Source organism: Falco rusticolus, chromosome 3 (assembly GCF_015220075.1).
Source record: "Falco rusticolus isolate bFalRus1 chromosome 3, bFalRus1.pri, whole genome shotgun sequence".
Taxonomy (NCBI): Eukaryota; Metazoa; Chordata; class Aves; order Falconiformes; family Falconidae; genus Falco; species Falco rusticolus.
In genome coordinates this window covers 106,482,316-106,499,028 of record NC_051189.1, presented here as the reverse complement: position 1 = coordinate 106,499,028, position 16,713 = coordinate 106,482,316, and the positions used below count along the sequence as shown (strand labels likewise).

At 39.0% G+C, this 16,713-nt stretch overlaps 1 protein-coding gene across 23 annotated transcripts in view; it reads left to right on the top strand.

The window, feature by feature from the left end:
- PLCH2 (phospholipase C eta 2) overlaps nt 1–16,713 on the top strand; it is a 121,732-nt gene that overhangs the window by 82,203 nt on the left and 22,816 nt on the right. For all 23 annotated transcript variants that reach the window (XM_037381449.1, XM_037381431.1, XM_037381432.1 and 20 more), the window contains 7 exons: nt 1,444–1,614; nt 4,454–4,547; nt 8,213–8,416; nt 9,476–9,596; nt 11,552–11,723; nt 11,973–12,080; nt 14,584–14,742. In XM_037381449.1, the coding sequence (XP_037237346.1) occupies nt 1,444–1,614; nt 4,454–4,547; nt 8,213–8,416; nt 9,476–9,596; nt 11,552–11,723; nt 11,973–12,080; nt 14,584–14,742 (1,029 nt within the window). The remainder of the gene's footprint in view (nt 1–1,443; nt 1,615–4,453; nt 4,548–8,212; nt 8,417–9,475; nt 9,597–11,551; nt 11,724–11,972; nt 12,081–14,583; nt 14,743–16,713) is intronic.

The window sequence follows — 16,713 nt, the reverse complement described above, 5'->3', positions numbered from 1 at the left end:
TCAGCTTCGGTGTTGTAGCTGATACAGGCTCTGAAAGGGCTGAAGCATGAGGCTGGAAAAGAGACAAAATAGTGAGCTCCATCAAGATGAAAGAGTGTAGGGACCGAGTGCAGGGTGTACTTTGGGAATCAGGAAAGAGAAGGCTGTGCAAGTTCTTAAAAATCTCTGTGGGTTCTTTAGAATAAATTGCAGGATTATGGTGAGTTATGGCAGTAACGTTCTTGGGCAGATGACTGACGTGGTGTTGGCTTGCCAGGACAGAAGTGTTTTGTGAAGGCTGCTCAGTGCTGCTGTCCGTGGGGGGAGAGCTTGCTATCAGCATTTTGTTCATCAGATAGAAGTTGCACATATATGGCAGTATGTGGAGGAAATTCAGCGAAAAATATGAAGATCTGGTAAAAACATGGCCAGCTTACTTATTGTTTTGATTTTTTTGTGGCCTAAAGTGTGCTTGAACGTGTCTATAGTGAAGGTGAGCAAAGCAATATTTGGATAACTGCTTTATTGAGAACAAAGTAGGAACTGCTGGATAAGCCTTTTTTTTTTTTGGTAAAAATGTGCAAGTGTTGGCCCTGTTTGGGAAACATTGTAGCTTTCCTTTTTCATACTTTTCCCTGGCAAGAATTTCTCATTCATTTTTTCGTGCTTCTAGGCTTTTAGGAAACAAAGTAATTCCATAATCTCATTTCCAAATAGTTTTATCATTGGGTGGATCCCTTTGTGTTCAGACTCTCACAAGATCTGTTCGAAGAAATTCTGTCTCCGCTGTGTGCAAACAGTAAGTAGTATTGCTGATAGAACTGAGGGTGGTCTGGATCACAGGCTGGAGCACCTGACCCTCAAAAGTTAAGAACCAAGAAACATACAGGTCGTACGGGACAGATATACGAGAGAATATGGTAGCATTTACTGATGATTCTTTCTTTACTTGCAAAACAGTATTCTTGCAGATCTTACTAGTTTATGGCCATGGATTTAACAGTTATCCTCCCAAATCCCGGATATAAAATTAATTTCAAGATTACTTGGCTTCTAATGATCTCAAGAAAATATGAATGGGTAATTCTGCCAGACATATGCGTGTTCTGTTCTATGTTGCAGGGTAGACTGTCTTACTTCATTGCCATAGGTAGAAGAAATGCTTCAAGCAGAGTTCCCTGTGGAATAATAAAGACCTTAAAAGTTGTTTCTTGGCTCACACACCAGTGCATACATTTAAGAGGTTCAAAGGGGAAAGTTGTGCAGAGCATTCATGACAAGCATCAGCCTGATAAATCAGTCTTTTCTAGCAGGCTGTACAGTCAGTAGCCACGTCAGGCACTATCAACCTGCATTTAATTTCAGTGCTGCTTTATTCTCATGCAGGTGTTTGTTTTTATAAAGTTTGTTTAGGCTATTGCTGAGCAATTGGGTATCTCATTGCTTTATTGCTGTGTAATGCAGGAGGCTGACACGGATGATAACCAGGGCACATTGGGCTTTGATGAGTTCTGCGCATTCTATAAGATGATGTCAACACGGCGTGATTTGTACCTGCTAATGCTCACGTACAGCAACCACAAAGACTACCTAGATACAGATGACCTGAGACGCTTTCTGGAGATTGAACAGAAGGTAGGTCCAAGCCAGGAAAAGACTTCCAGTCTGCATGCCTTTGTTTGCCACTGGGGATGCATTGCCTTTTGAAAGGGGTGGGAAATTTGTTGTCATATGTATGAAAAATAGATGATTAGATGCCACGTGAATTTCATATTGTAGGCTGGCATGACTATTTGTGGAATCTTCTTGCTTTCACTACATCTTTTTTTCTGTGGGCTCTTTTGTTATGCCCCTAAATATAGTCTCTCTAGTTTCTTTCTTTTTTATGTGCTGTCTTAGGGCAATTCCATCAGTATCTGTATTTTCCCAGTATTCAGTACGCTGGTGAAAAAGGTGGTGTTTCTGTCTCTGCTTTTGACTTAGCACATAGTCCATAGTCCCTGATGAGACACTGAATTACTTGGTCACACTATCTCAGTTTGTAAAGTGGAATATTATGTCTGAAAAGCTGTTGAGAGGATTATTAATGTCTGAGAAAGTATTGTGAGGATGTATAGAAATATTTATTAAGTTGCTTCTTAGTGCTTTAACTCTGTTGCTGAAGTGGGTGTTAAAAGATTATTTTCCCATTTTGCTGACCTGAAACAGGTGAAGTATTTTTGTCTGTCAAGCCAGGTAATGTTTATATGCACTGTATAATAATATGGGGCAGGGGTGGTGGTGGCAGGAGTCAGAAGATAATGATGAGCATGATACTTAATGTTGCTTATGAATCTGAGACAAACAGCTCTTCAGAGAGGTTAATTTATAGCTTTATAAGCTTTGTCATACAGGTATTGAAGTGCACCTATACCTTGTGCTTATAGTTGTTTAGACCCATTCAGCAAAATACCAGCGAACTATGTGCTGAGTTGCGGTACATGCTATCCACTTGTGTTACTGGATTTAACAACGGGGCTAGCCTACATCAGTCACATTAGAAATTTTGTCCATCAGTCACTTGTGCACACTGAAGTTACAGAAGTCCACTTTCTGACAGTTCGTATGCGTTTTCATGAAAAAAGGAAACTAGTGTTGATATATTCTTATTGTCTAATGGTGAAGGAGAAAAGCTTTTTTATCTCTGCGTGTATGATGCACCATGTACATGCCCACTGCTCTGCCTCCTCTGTCACTGACTTGAACCTTTATGGCATTAGGACTCTTTGTAACCGAGCTGCCTGGAAGCCTAACACTTTTACTCGTATCCCAAATAGCTCTTGCTCAGAACAAGTTTGGGTGTTTCTGGTACACGGTAATTTGGCAGGCCAGAAAACAGCAAGGCATCGAGTATCTGTACTATGAGGACAGTTGCCTGGAGAGGTGGTGCAGCCTCCATCCTTGGAGATTTCAAGGACCAGAGTAGATAACACCCTAAGCTAACTGACGTGACCTTGTATGAGTAGGATTTTGGGCTGGATGACTTCCCGAGGTCCCTGAGTGATCCTATGATCTTTCATTTAGAGACTTGTGGAAGATTCTGAAGTGAGGGAAAATAGTTGGATAGCAAGATGCAGTCAATGCAGGAACAAATGCGTTGACTCATCTTTGCCTTTTTCCTCTCATGATCTCTTTTGAAGCTCCATGCCTGTAAGTCATACCTCTTCATCAGTTTCAAATGTTGTCTAAGAAATGAATGAACACAAAAAGCCACCTCTCTGGCAGTTGTCTTTTTAGTGGGGTATGTTTCCATTTCATTGGTCAATTGATCCTCCAGATGGTGAGAGGAAAATGAACACTTGCCACAGGACACAAATGAGCTCAGCTAATCACTGACATGGACAACTCATGCCTGTGGGGCTTCTCTCCCTTGCCTAGTGCTGCCCTTTCTCATACAGTATGCAGGGAAAACAAATGTTCGTTCTGTGCATTTGAAGCTGTACCAGAAAAACCTTCTGTTGCTCCAGAGCTTTATCTTTTGAACCTAGCAAACCTATAATGTATGGGAAAATAAAGGGATAGGGTTTTTTTCTTTCCTTCTATTTTACTTTTATGTATTAGGTTTTAAATTACACCCAGAAAAGGCATTGATCTGGTAGCAGATATGCTGGTGGTTTCATTTCCCTCCAGAGCAAAGATTCCATGTTGCCAAAACAGTCGTCAGCATGGTTTGCTTTACTGGCAGTCCCCAGTGGTGGTGACAAGGGCTGTATTTTCGTCTGTCGTGTGCAGCATCTAATGGAAAGGATTTCCAGGACCACACAGGACAGGAATATTAAATAATAGCAGGGATAATAATTAGAGGGTAAATCAACAGTAAACATCAGGAATATTAAATAATAGTGTTAAAACTGAATTATGAAAACACTGCAAGGTCAAAAAAGCTACAGCTTGTCATAAATGACCCTTTTTTTATAAACAACAACTTTTACAAACATGTATTTCCCATTGTACTCCCTAAAGAACGTTCTGAGAGCATTATGTCCTAATTCTCTGTTACCCTGCCACTAATTGGTTTTGCTGTCTGCTGCATAAAGATGAGCCATTTTCTTGTTTTATTTTAAAGTAAAAACCCTTTGATAATGCAAACTAATCCTTTAATCCTACAAGAGAAGAAATCTCATTGGTTTGTGACAAAGCTTGTTCTGTTTGGATGCTCTGTGTGCCTAATAACGCCCTAACCAGATTTGACCTACAAAGCGGAGCTCGGTCTATCGGCTGTGATCCGGCAGCTGCCAATAGGGCAAACTTTTCACAAAGCACTGAGTTCTTATCAGACCTGACACTGATTGACAGGAGTGATCATCTCGTTGGGTAACTGGAAATCGTTAGTACCATTATGGGTAATCTGGCCAGTTGTTAAACTGTACACAGGGAAAAGAGCTAAGAGAGGCTGCGATTACTAGGTAACACTTCATTTTTGCTACTTTTACAGATGACGAATGTGACTAAAGAACACTGCCTGGAAATCATCAGCAAGTTTGAACCATGCCTGGAGAACAAGAAGGAGGGAGCTCTGGGGATTGATGGTGAGCTGGCTGGTGTAGCTTATGTAGGAAAGAGGCAAATGTTTAAATGTTTATGAGAATATTGCATTTGTTTGCACAGTATATAGTCATAGAATTGTCTTGTTGTATGGATTATGCTGTTCAGTAGGGTTTGCTTTTGTTGTTGTTTTTTTTTATTATTGTTATTTTATTATCTGTTATTTGCTGAGGGACCTAAAGGGAAATTGCTACTCTTTGGAAATTTTTTTTTTTAAAAGGTGTATGTCATGATGAAGCAGTGGTCATTGAAGGTCAGCTGGAGCTGGATGTATCTTTATTTGTGCTTTTGGAAAATACAGTAGAATTTAGTGGCATCATTCCTGCAGGTATTTTTGGAAATCCTTTAAGTTTTAATAAAAGGAGCGATCTCATCCGAAGTAAATGTGTGAAGTGGGATGACAGATGAAATTTGTCTAGAAGCATGCTTTCCTGACCTCTGCTGCTAAAGCTTTCGCTCTGAATATAATGATGCTTGTACCATCATGAGGGCAGCTGTTACTTTGAGGGAGGACTGATTCTAAATCCTTTCCCCTAAACAGTAAATCTTCTGCCAGATCTTATTGACTCCAAGGACAGAGTACATTCCTCAGGAATTAGATTCTGTGCAAAAGATCCAGGACCCTTTGAAAATCAGTCTTGTCCATTTCTGTGGGTTTGTTGTCATAGTGAAAAGTGGCAAAATATAAGTTCAGTTTGGTTTACTGCATGAGAAGTAGGTAGTTTCTCATATATTGTGTAAGGTGGATATGTTTCTTTTTTTATTTTTTTCAAGAAATGATGGTTTCTTAGGATGGATTCAGGTCTGTTCTAATTTCAGACTAAATTTTCCATTAATTTTAAAGCTTATACTGATGCCAAGTGAATGTAGCAGTTGACATATTCATGGTTTTATTTTCTGGTGCTTTATAGTCAGTGGCAGTCACATAAATAATGAATAATCAGGTTCATTATCATGCTTTCCTCATAGCTAGAAAAGTAAGTAGGCTTTTCAAACTGTAGTTTTCCATACTGGAAAGAAAAACTTTTAAAAAACTAGCCTGACCTATAGAATTGCTTTGCCTAAGAATGGATGACAAAACTGTTGAGAGTTTATGGGTTAGGATTAGAGTGCAGTCCAACATCTCCTGATCAGGAGGAAGTAGGAGATGAGGTTGTTTTGAGACAACTGGAAAAATCTTCATGTCAGCAGGCTCTGCTCCTTATGGGAGACTTTAGCCTCTCTGGTATCTTGCTAGAAGTGCAGCCGAACAGAACATATCTAATCTAGAGCTTCACTAATGCAGGAGATTCCTGGAGCATGTTGATGACAACATCTGAGCAGAGGTGACTGAGGCGCTGACAAGGGGCACACTGCTGGATTTGGCTACTGACAAAGAAAAAAGACCTCCTTAGAAAACATAGATGTCTATCTGCATACGTATACATGTATGCACATCTCTGTGCACATGCACACACAGAGAAGTTACTCGTTTAATGTCTTTATGTGTAGTTCAGACTTTAGATCCCTCTTGTCTTCCAGAAAATAAATGGAGTGTTGCCTAGAGAGACTGAAGTTCAACAGCTATGGAAACTGAAGCTGTATGTTTATTCGTCAAATTGATACAGCCCAGACAAGAGCATCCTGCCCACACTTACGAAGCCCTTCAGTGGTAGTAAAATAGTAGTACAATGTTTTCTGCCCACTCATATTTGTTCATGTGTCTGTCTTGCCTCACGTCCTCAGCTGTGATGGCTTTTCTCATGAAGCACCTTGGACTGGCCCTTGATGTTTAGCTCATCCAACATAGTCTTGCCCTCTTACCTTCCTCTGTTGATCAAAATAAAACGCAGTGTCAGTACATTTTTCCCCAGTGTGTAAATACTGGAGATCTACCGTACACACTGCCAACAGTATCTTGATTATGTTGTATTTCTTCATCCTAGGGCTGATTGATCCAGTTAGTGTGAACTCCTTATAACAATTTTGATAATATATTTTAACAATTGCTTAAAGTTGCTTAAGCAAACAGTAGCGTTGTTTCAGAGGCTGCCCTAACAGTGGTGCGTGGGATTAATGTTGTAGCAGCTGATTGGTTTGTAGTAAGAAGAAATTATTAACTTGTCAGGAATGATTAGCTCCATGTTTGCTGTCAAATACTGTGCCCTATCAGTTTTTCATGGTATCTGCTCTGACTTGGTTAGTAATTTTTTTTATTTTTTTTTAACTTCAGCTGTATTACTTGTTTGCTAGTTGATCATGATATATGCTTCAAGAGACTCAAATATTAGGCTAGACTGATGTTCCCTAGCACTGTTTCCTAGTGTATTGTTTGGAAAGTCTTGGCTGCTATTTGTATTTATCATCTCTTTTCCTTTAATAAAACTTCCATCAACACAAAATGTAAAGCCTATAAGAACCATCATAATGGTGACAATTTATCTTAAATTCTATTCAAGCTCAATTTTTCTGTGTTCTGTAGACCAATATTCTGAGACTGATTTTGAGAACTGGAGTTATTTTGCTTTGTGTAGCTTTAGTGAAACAAAGCACCAGAAACAAAGACCAGCAACAGTCACAGAAAGTGCATTAAGACCTTTAGAAGTTTGGCAGTATTTTTATACAGGCACTGTTTTATTTATGGAATAATGAGTGAAATGGCAGAATTAAAAGTCTTGAAGTAGAGACCTTTTGAATAAAGGCATCATTGCTGTCAGCAGCTGTTAAAGCCAGGATGTGGATGGAAATCTTAGTCTTTCATCCATGCTGAATGAAAAGAATTTTGAGGGGACGAGATGGAAGTTACAGTTTTTAATGTTAGTCTGCCTTGTGAATGTGTCTGTATATGTGCACAAACGTATACTGGTGATCTGAGAGCAGAAAGTTCATACACAGATAAAAGATACAACTTGCTAAAACTTTGCTTCTGAGCAAGAGTGATGATTGCAATACAGAAACTGTCTGCATGATTTGAAAGCATCCCATTACTTTGGAAAATGTATTCTTCTGGTAGCATCACTGAAAGTACTACAGATAATTGATTTTTTTGGTGTCAAACCTGGAGTGAACTTCAGTCACATAAAGTGACAGTAATGCAGTACTGCAGGTCTCTCCCATCCACAAGTATGCTTGCACATGCGAGGTCATATCAAAATTAGAGACTGTTGCTTGTACAAGCTAATGCGTGTTGATGTTCTTCTGGTATTTTCAGGAGAAATAGAGGAGAGTATCTCCCTTGCTTCAAACTGTTGGGTCACTAGGAACTGTCTCTAGGCAGTACAATACTGTATATCTTTCAACTCATTTCACTGAGGAGCAATGCCAGGATATTACCGCAGATCTCTGGAGGCTTTTGTGTGCCATGCGACCAACAAAGTCTTTTGAGAGAGATTATAAGCTTAAAATGTCAGGTTTGATTTAAACAGATTTTTTTTTTTTAGGAAAGACAGAGCAGGAAGACATACAAAGCAGCAAGAAATTTCTTGAAAGCCATAATCACAATTGGTCATTGAGACAGTTGGGATGCAGTGGTGCTGTTTATTTATTTATCTTTCTTACATGTTCATGAATGTGTTAGTGAATGTAGGGATGCATTTTTAGGCTGATTTTAGGAAGGCTACAGCAACAAAAAGGACAGAACTGAATTATTTATAGTATTGTTTGTTTACAGGTTTCACCAATTACATGCGGAGTCCATCAGGGGACATATTCAACCCAGAACACTACCAAGTGAATCAGGACATGAGTTATCCTTTGAGTCACTATTTCATTACCTCTTCACATAATACCTACCTCATGGGAGATCAGCTGATGTCCCAGTCTAGGGTGGACATGTATGCATGGGTGCTACAATCTGGCTGTCGGTGCGTAGAAGGTAAAGATCAAACAGGAACCGTCAGTAGGCTCCGTAGTTTTGTTTCTCCTCTGTAAAGGAAGACTCATGACTAATGCAAAAGACATGGTAATTGGGTAGAGGAAAAAGCCTAGTAAAACAGTGTCTTCCCTTCATAAAGAACAACAAAATAATGTTGCTGTATAATGGACAAATTTTCTTGAGCATGGAAGTAAGGCAGGCATTTGAAGAGCAGTGTTGTTGGTACTGAGGAAAAAAATTGTAAAACTATTTTTGTAGAGAGGATACTAACATTCAGTAGAATGAATGGTGTATCTACTTTCTAGCCAAGTGTATGGCAACCAAACTGGCAAATGTGCTACACGTAAGAGGAAAGCTGATATTTCTGATAGGGGAAGTAGGGTTCTGTTATGTGAAATGTTGACTGTCTCTGCAGTGACCAGGAAGTCCTTATGTGAAGTCCCTTCTGATGTTTGTAGTGTCTTTCTGAGACACTACCTGTTTTGTAATCATCCTTAATATCCTGACTATCAACATGTTTTCACGATTTTCCAGAAGGTCAATATTAGTTTGCTCAGGTTAGATTGTGGACATGCCAATGGATCCTTCAGAAGAATAATGCATTTCATGTATGTGAACGTTCATGTACGTTCAATTATAAGGTTAGGCAAATTCCAAGGTCTAGAGCTGTCTAGGTCTTGGCTTTGCTTGTAGTGTGAGAAAGCTGAGGTTCTCTGCTTTCAAGTTCAGCAGTAGCATAATGAAAGCAGTACCATGCTCCTGTCACGATACTCCTCAGCACTCGTTAAAAGGACATCTTTTTTGGTTGGGGCTTTCTCAAACAGTGGGAACAGTCATCTGTACACAGTGGGATGTCAAGGCCAGGATGTTTCTGCAGAGGAAGGATGTTCAGCACTGTGAGGAGGGAGGTAGAGATGAAGGGTGGGAATGAACTTGTACCTGCTTTGCTGGGTCATGGCTGGCTGGGTTGCTGAGGGAGTTGCAGGGCTTCATAGTCTTCCACAGATGGTGGCCCCAGGTGGTACTTGTCTGATGGGTGTCATTGTTTCTGTTCTACAGTTGACTGCTGGGATGGGCCAGACGGTGAACCAATTGTCCACCATGGATACACTTTGACTTCCAAAATTCTCTTCAAAGATGTGATTGAAACTATCAACAAATATGCCTTTATCAAGAATGAGTACGTATACAGTCTGCCAACTTTTGAGTCTCCAGGCTATAAACTGGGGTGTTCCCTGCCATCCTCATGAAGGCACTTAAGTGAAAATCTAACCTGTTCCTGCATATGCCAGACGAATTTGGAGTTGTTTTCTGTGGGGACAAAGCCTTCAGAAAGAAAAAACAAGGCCGAACTGACTGAGCAGGGGCACTCTGCACACAGTTGTGGGGCTGTCTCTATCCCATTTGTAGAAGATCAGAGGATCAACATGTTTTGACAGTGACTGTTTTTAGTGAATGGCTAGCAGTTTCACCACGTGTCCCGCTCCCTCTGGATGTCTGTGTACTCCAGTGATGCCAAAGTTACACTTGGTTGCTCCAGGGTCAGGAAGCAAGTCAGGCAGCAAAAGAATACACAGAGACAGTAGCTCAATTGTGGAGAAAGCAGGCTGTTCAGGAGAAAGAGTTTATTTTCCCTACCTGTACATTGCTCAGGAAACCAGAGAATTATACAATGGGAAGTTTCATATACCTTGGCAGTACATTCCTCCTCCTGAGAGTCAAAATGTATGTGTGAGCCTATTATTTTTTTAAGATAAATTAATATATCTCTGTAAAAATTTTCCAGTAGCTTCTCCAAAGCAGTCATCTGCCTTCATTAATAGAGCTAAACTTGCACTGAAATTTCAGCCCAGGTAAGCTTACTGTGAGCCTGAAATTTTTTGAATTTACCTGAAGACGTGGTAAAAAAATTAAAGGAAATCTGGCCAGCAGAATATATGGCAATGCTTATGAAACTGTTGCAGTTCTTAAAAGCTTCACAGAAAGGTTAACTGGGAACATGTTACAACTTATTTGGGGTGGGTTTTTTTCCTGCTAGGTGTCGATGCTCAGTCAGAGTTCAGTACTGAACAAAGCATATTTTAGATTTGCAGGGGCTTTCTTTCCCAGGATAGGCTGAGGCATAGCTGTCGGTAGGCTGCAAATTCAGCTAAGGAGCTAGCTTCAGGCAAAGCCAGGAATTTAACTGTAGTCATCAGCTTGGAAAGCTTTGTCCTGCAGGCATTGTCTGGCTGAAAGCCTCATTTTTCCTAATGAGGAGCCAATGAGGGCCAGATGTCAGGATCAACATCTTTTTATTCATAACTGGGTGTTAATTAATGAATCCCTTATATTTCAGCTGTACAAAACTGCACTGTATACTGGCTTTTGTGCTTATCCTAAAAGTGCATCATCTCGAAACAGAAATCCATCCTCAGTGTGCTTTTATATGGCACAGACCATACTGGAATCGATGTTTCACAAATCTTACCTTGATGCCTTTCAAGCCACCAGGCATTGTGATTTCTTGGCCTCGGCCTGGAGAATCAACAATAAATGACAACAATAAAACTAAATCTAAAAATAATACTTACTGTCTTTGTAGAAGAGACTTTATCTGCAGGCTTGTTAGTTTGATACTGCTCTGTTACTAGCTAGAAAAGTTTTCCTGGAATAGCTAACACAAGTTTATCACTTGGCTGTTGGAATTGGGAAGGTAAAGACAAAGCCCCTTTGGGGATCTTTTTGGCTCTTGGTACCTTCATTACTTTCCCTCTCAGAGTATAAAAGGGCTGAAGCACAGAAGGGAAAGGAAGTTTTAGGTTTTCCTTATGGATGGCTTGCTAGGATCTCTGTGTTAGGAAGTGGAGGCCAGGACTGGGTAGTATAGGAAGGCGGAAAGTGTGCTCTGGAAGAAAATGCATAAATCAGATTGCAGAATTTTAATTATTCTGTTGCAGTCAAAAAATCGACCATTCAGTCTGGAGTAAGTAGTGGGACATCAATCCTGTGCCCACACTGATTTATCTAACCCCTGTGGATTTCATTGGTGGCGATGTCTGTTACAGGAATGGCTGAGACAGTAATAACCCTTATTCTTTTAATGCTATAAAAGCTAAATTTGCAGTTGATGATACTTGCTTATGTCTCTGCCAGGTACCCTGTCATCTTGTCAATTGAGAACCATTGCAGTGTCATTCAGCAGAAGAAGATGGCTCAGTACCTTACAGAAATCCTGGGAGACAAACTGGATCTGTCTTCTGTGCACAATGATGATTCTACCAAGCTCCCTTCACCAGCAAGTCTTAAAGGAAAGATACTGGTTAAGGTAAAATCTGCTTCATCTGTTCTGTCCGTCTTTTTGTTTGTAATGATGATGATTTCTGCATGGTTATTGCTTCTACCCTAACTTAAATAATTTTACAGAAAGTCTTTAAGAACCTAAACAAGGATGATTGCCTTCTCAATCAACAAGAACCTGTTGCACAGTTTGATTAATTTTTCTTTTATTTTTTTTCAGATGTGTAATAGCAATAGCTGCATGGTAAGCTGCCTGTGTAATCATTTTATCTTCTAGGGGAAGAAACTTCCAGCCAACATCAGTGACGATGCAGAGGAAGGTGAAGTTTCTGATGAGGACAGTGCTGATGAGATTGATGATGACTGTAAACTGATGAACGGAGATGTAAGTTATGTGTCCGTTTGAATGTAAATATATGTTAAGTTTTCCCATCCCAGTGAGAAAAAACCTTATATGAATTCTCCGGATTGTGAATGTGGTCAAATCTTTGCGGTTTGTCACAAGTCTTCTAGGTTCTAAACCTTCATGGGGATAGATTTGACAAAAGTGCATGCTAAGCAGCACCAGTTCTAGTGGTTGTGTTTCAAGTTTGGAGGTTTGTGTCTTTTAATATTTTAAATAGTGGTATCTCATGATTCTTTATTGCATTGTAGTGTTCTTCCCCTCAAATGCAAAAAAAGAAAAGAAAAAATCTGCTTATGTCAAATTGTGGTCATTGTTATGGAGCTTCCCTTTGGATTGCTGAATGCTGGGTTTAGTTGATTTTTACTGTAAGGTGATATTAAAAAAAGGGAGAATATTTTAATCTCCACTTGCTTCAGTCTGAAAATCCCTTATTTCTTTATCCTTTCTAAAAGCTAATTTTTTTTGTCACTTTAATCTTCTGGCAACTGACATTGCATCTTATAGAAACACTGTAAAATACACAGCAAAACTATTTAATAACATAAACTAGCTTGCCTTGGAGAGAGATTGCATTTTCAATCCTGTCTCCCTCAGGCTATTTCCTCATTTTGTGTTATGGATTTGATCCTTTTCATCTAAGACCAAAAGAGACACTTCTTTATGAATAAGTCTACCAAAGGGAAAAAGAATTCCTTTGGGTTTTTTAAATTATTGTGTTATAGCTTATCACTTTTCAGTATTTTAAAGCTGAGATCTGTGATGTTTTAATACTTCATGGTTTTTAGACACTTTCTTGTTAAATTATGCAGCTGTTCAAAGCCAGTGTTCATACAGTTGAGTCCAGCAGGCTCTCCACCTGTGTAAGGTCAGACCTGGTATCAAGGCATAACCCTTTTCAACAGGGAGAAAATGAGTTGAAAGCCAAACCGAAAGCTTTTACAACCCACTTAGGGGCTACCTATGAAGGTGACCATACAGGGAAAGTACAACTACGCAAACTGAATAAAATGAGAATTGGACATTTGTTGAAACGACACTGTGATCAATGAAGGTCACTCGGCTTGTTTTCCCGTGTTTTCAAGTTCTTTTGCCTGTGTCCCAGGTATGGCAGACTGTTTCCAATATCCAAAGGGAAAAAGACAGGTGATTTGACCACTCTGCTGAAATCAGAGGCACTGTGTTACTTAAGATCCTGATTTTCCAAGTTTTCCAGAAAATTTCTAGACTTAAAGATGGTTTGTTTTGAGAGGATCCTAGTCCAGATACTTGAACAAGCAGAAATGTTAGCAGGTCTCATTGCTAGAAATTACTTTGCCATGATTCTTTTCAACTTAGCCCACACATATGCTATTTATAAAGAGATGTCAAATAATGTTTTTCTTCCATTAAATAGATCAAGAAATTAATGCTAATAAGAAAAGTGTCATCTTTCATAACAAAATTAGGTAATAACATGTTATGGCTGGGTGTAACATTCTCACTAAAGGCTCAGTAGACATTACTTTGCTGACCTTGTTGTCTTTGTTACAAACAGTTCACTTTGCTGTGAGGTTTACGGATGCTTTAAATCCAGATTTGCTACATTTTGCTTGCTCTCTAAGCCAAATTTTGAAGAGCTCAGAAGATCATAGCTTGTTTCACGACAAATTTAACTGGGAATTCTTAAGGCCTACTGAGAAAATACAATCTGTCACCTCTTAAAAGACCTGGGATTATGGGTTTATGCCTCATGGATGAAAAACAAAACTCTGGATTTCTCTTTTTGTTTCCCCCACATGGGCTATGATGTACATGGAAGGAAGGAACAGGAGCTGTTTTACATTTTGCCCTTGAACTGCTGAAATCAAGATTCCCAAGCTTCTCCCATTCCACCCAGTAGAATCTTGCATCTATGGTAGCTGCAGAGTCAACCTTGACATAGCATGGGAATGCTGCCCATCAGCCCCAATGTGTGAGAGAGATGCTGTATACTCAGTTTCCAGATATGTACCTATTACTATTAAATTTTTGTGTAGAATGGCTTATTGGACAGCACAATGGAGTAGATCTGATTTTTTACTAAATATGTACTGCAAAACATAGCATATGCTAATCCAGTTCAGTATGAGGAGTCATCAGCAATAACTATGTTAGCACATCCTTGGCTTGTGAAAGATACTGCATCTGAATAGCTCTGCTAACGGTCAGTCTTGGTTTAATTAGAACTGCTGTAATTAGTTTGACTCTCCCATCACTTCAGACAATCTGTTTACACTGTAGATCTAACAGCTCAGCTACTTCAGGGCCTCATATGCTTCCATATCTTAAAGTCTGAAACCGAGCTGCAGGTAGCTACTTCACATTATGCAAATGAACAACCTTTTTTATTATTATTATTTTTTACTACTTCTTCCTGCATATAACATTTTAATTTCCAATAATCCTGGCTGGAATTACAAAGACTTTTTCATCACTACCTAGTTTAATGATTCTGTTTTGCTAGGCATCTGCTAATAGGAAAAGAGTGGAGAATATAGCAAAGAAGAAACTTGACTCGCTGATAAAAGAATCCAAAATCCGTGACTGTGAAGATCCAAACAATTTTGCAGTTACTGCTCTACCATCATCAGGAAAGGCTGGTCTAAAATCAGATAGTAAGAAGGTGAGCGTGTTTGATTGTACTTCACTTACACACACACACATTCCCCCACCCCAGTCCCAACCTGGTTGTTGTTTTGTTTGTCTCTGTAGCTAAATAATACTAGCATTTCATAGCAATAATGCTTGTTCTTTCAAAGGTGAATGTCTAAAGTTGGGCTTTTAAATCTGTTTTGAGACTCCTGTATAAATATAGCTCAATTTGCCTGAGGTGTCTGCAGCCATCATAGTACTAATGAAGCTAAAGAATACTCAGCACTTCCCTTAAAACAAGTAGCGAGACACACAATGAATTTTGTGGAGTTTATTTGCCCCGTCTCCTGTCCAGGTTAACCAGGATAACACAACTCAAGAAAAGCCAGATACCAGAATACTCACCCGGGAGGTCGCAGATCCAGGTTCATGTCCCCAGTCAGACTTAGGTGGAACTGAGATTTTGAAGCTATGTTTTCCATTCTTGGATGACTGCCCCGACCACTTATTTGGCTAATTCAACATATAAGCAACCACATTCCCTTCTTCTGTAATGTTTTCTGTAACATTTTGTCATGACATCTTATTAATATCTCATGTTGCTTATATAAAAGCTGTATTATAAGGAAGAGTACTTTTTGCATTTGTGTCTATTTAGTAGAAGCTTCTTTTTATTTTGCTGATAATTAGATTTTAATTTTAGCTAGTTTTATGCTTGATGCAGAGGCATAGCCTGCTATTGCAGATGAATAATGAAGTATGGCAGCCCTTCAAAATATAAACTGAAATGCTAGCCACCTCTTTCTCCAAGGTCTAATGACTTTCTCTAGTGACTTCAGAGAAAGAGGTGTTTAGCTTTTCCATTTATTGTGTTTTATTAGCTTACTGAATAAATCCTACACTATCGACTTCAGATTCACAGCTGAATTCATTCACTTAATGATGATGCCAGGTGAACATCACAGTCAGATATGCAAAGGTTCTTTTTCTTGCCCACACAGCAATTGGAGCATGAAATGTACACATGAAACGACTTCAACAGAAAGATTTTTCTTTTCCATTATAAAAAGTGCATATCAAAGTTGGGATTTTTTCCCTCAGTTCTCTATGTTCTATGCATTTACATTTGTATTTTAATTTTGTAATAATTCTTATTTGTAAAAATGTACTCAGCCCACAGACTACACTTCGTGAAGTTGAGCCATTTACATTTTAGAATTTGTAATAAGACACAATAAGCTTAGAAAGATTGTTGCCTGCAAATTAAAAGCATTGGAGATCTGCCAGTAATAAACAGGTACACTAACTAAGGATTAAAGCTAGAGGAGAGCTAAAAATCAGCTTCCCAAAACTTTCTGTGCTATGAGTTTTGTATGTACTTTTAAATCTAATGATTTACATGATATATCAGTTATTCTTGTAAGATCAACTACAAGGCCAACACTTCAAGAATCCTTTTGCATAGGTGTTAACCTTTGTTTTATTAGTCTAGGAAGCAATGAAACTGTAAGGTCATATTAAAAACCAGGGGTACCAATGAAGTATATAGATTTTTAGGGATTATGAGAGTTTTCTTTCTTACCATAGAGTAGCCTAGTAAAACTGTGTAATTGGCAGAAATAAGTCCTGTTAAACTATGCATTTCAAATATTAAGCTGCAAACTGGTCTGGTGTCAAGGAATGTATGTGGTATGAGGGCATTCAAACTTTGCCTGGATGAAAACAAAATTGAGGTTAGGTATTTGTGTGATTTTTGTCTGCTCTGAAAGGTCCCATGGACAAAAATTATGGCAGTTACTGCCAGGATACAAGATGTTTTGTATTCAGCTTGTGTATAAAAAAACCCCAAAGTCTGCACTGGTCTGGTCCAGTTCTGTTGACACTTTAGGGAGAATTGCTTCCCAAACTATTTCTGATGTTTAAATATGCTGTCTGTAGCACTCTGTTTGGTCTGCTACATTATTTTTTGTTTATACATTATATTTTTTGTTTATACATTATA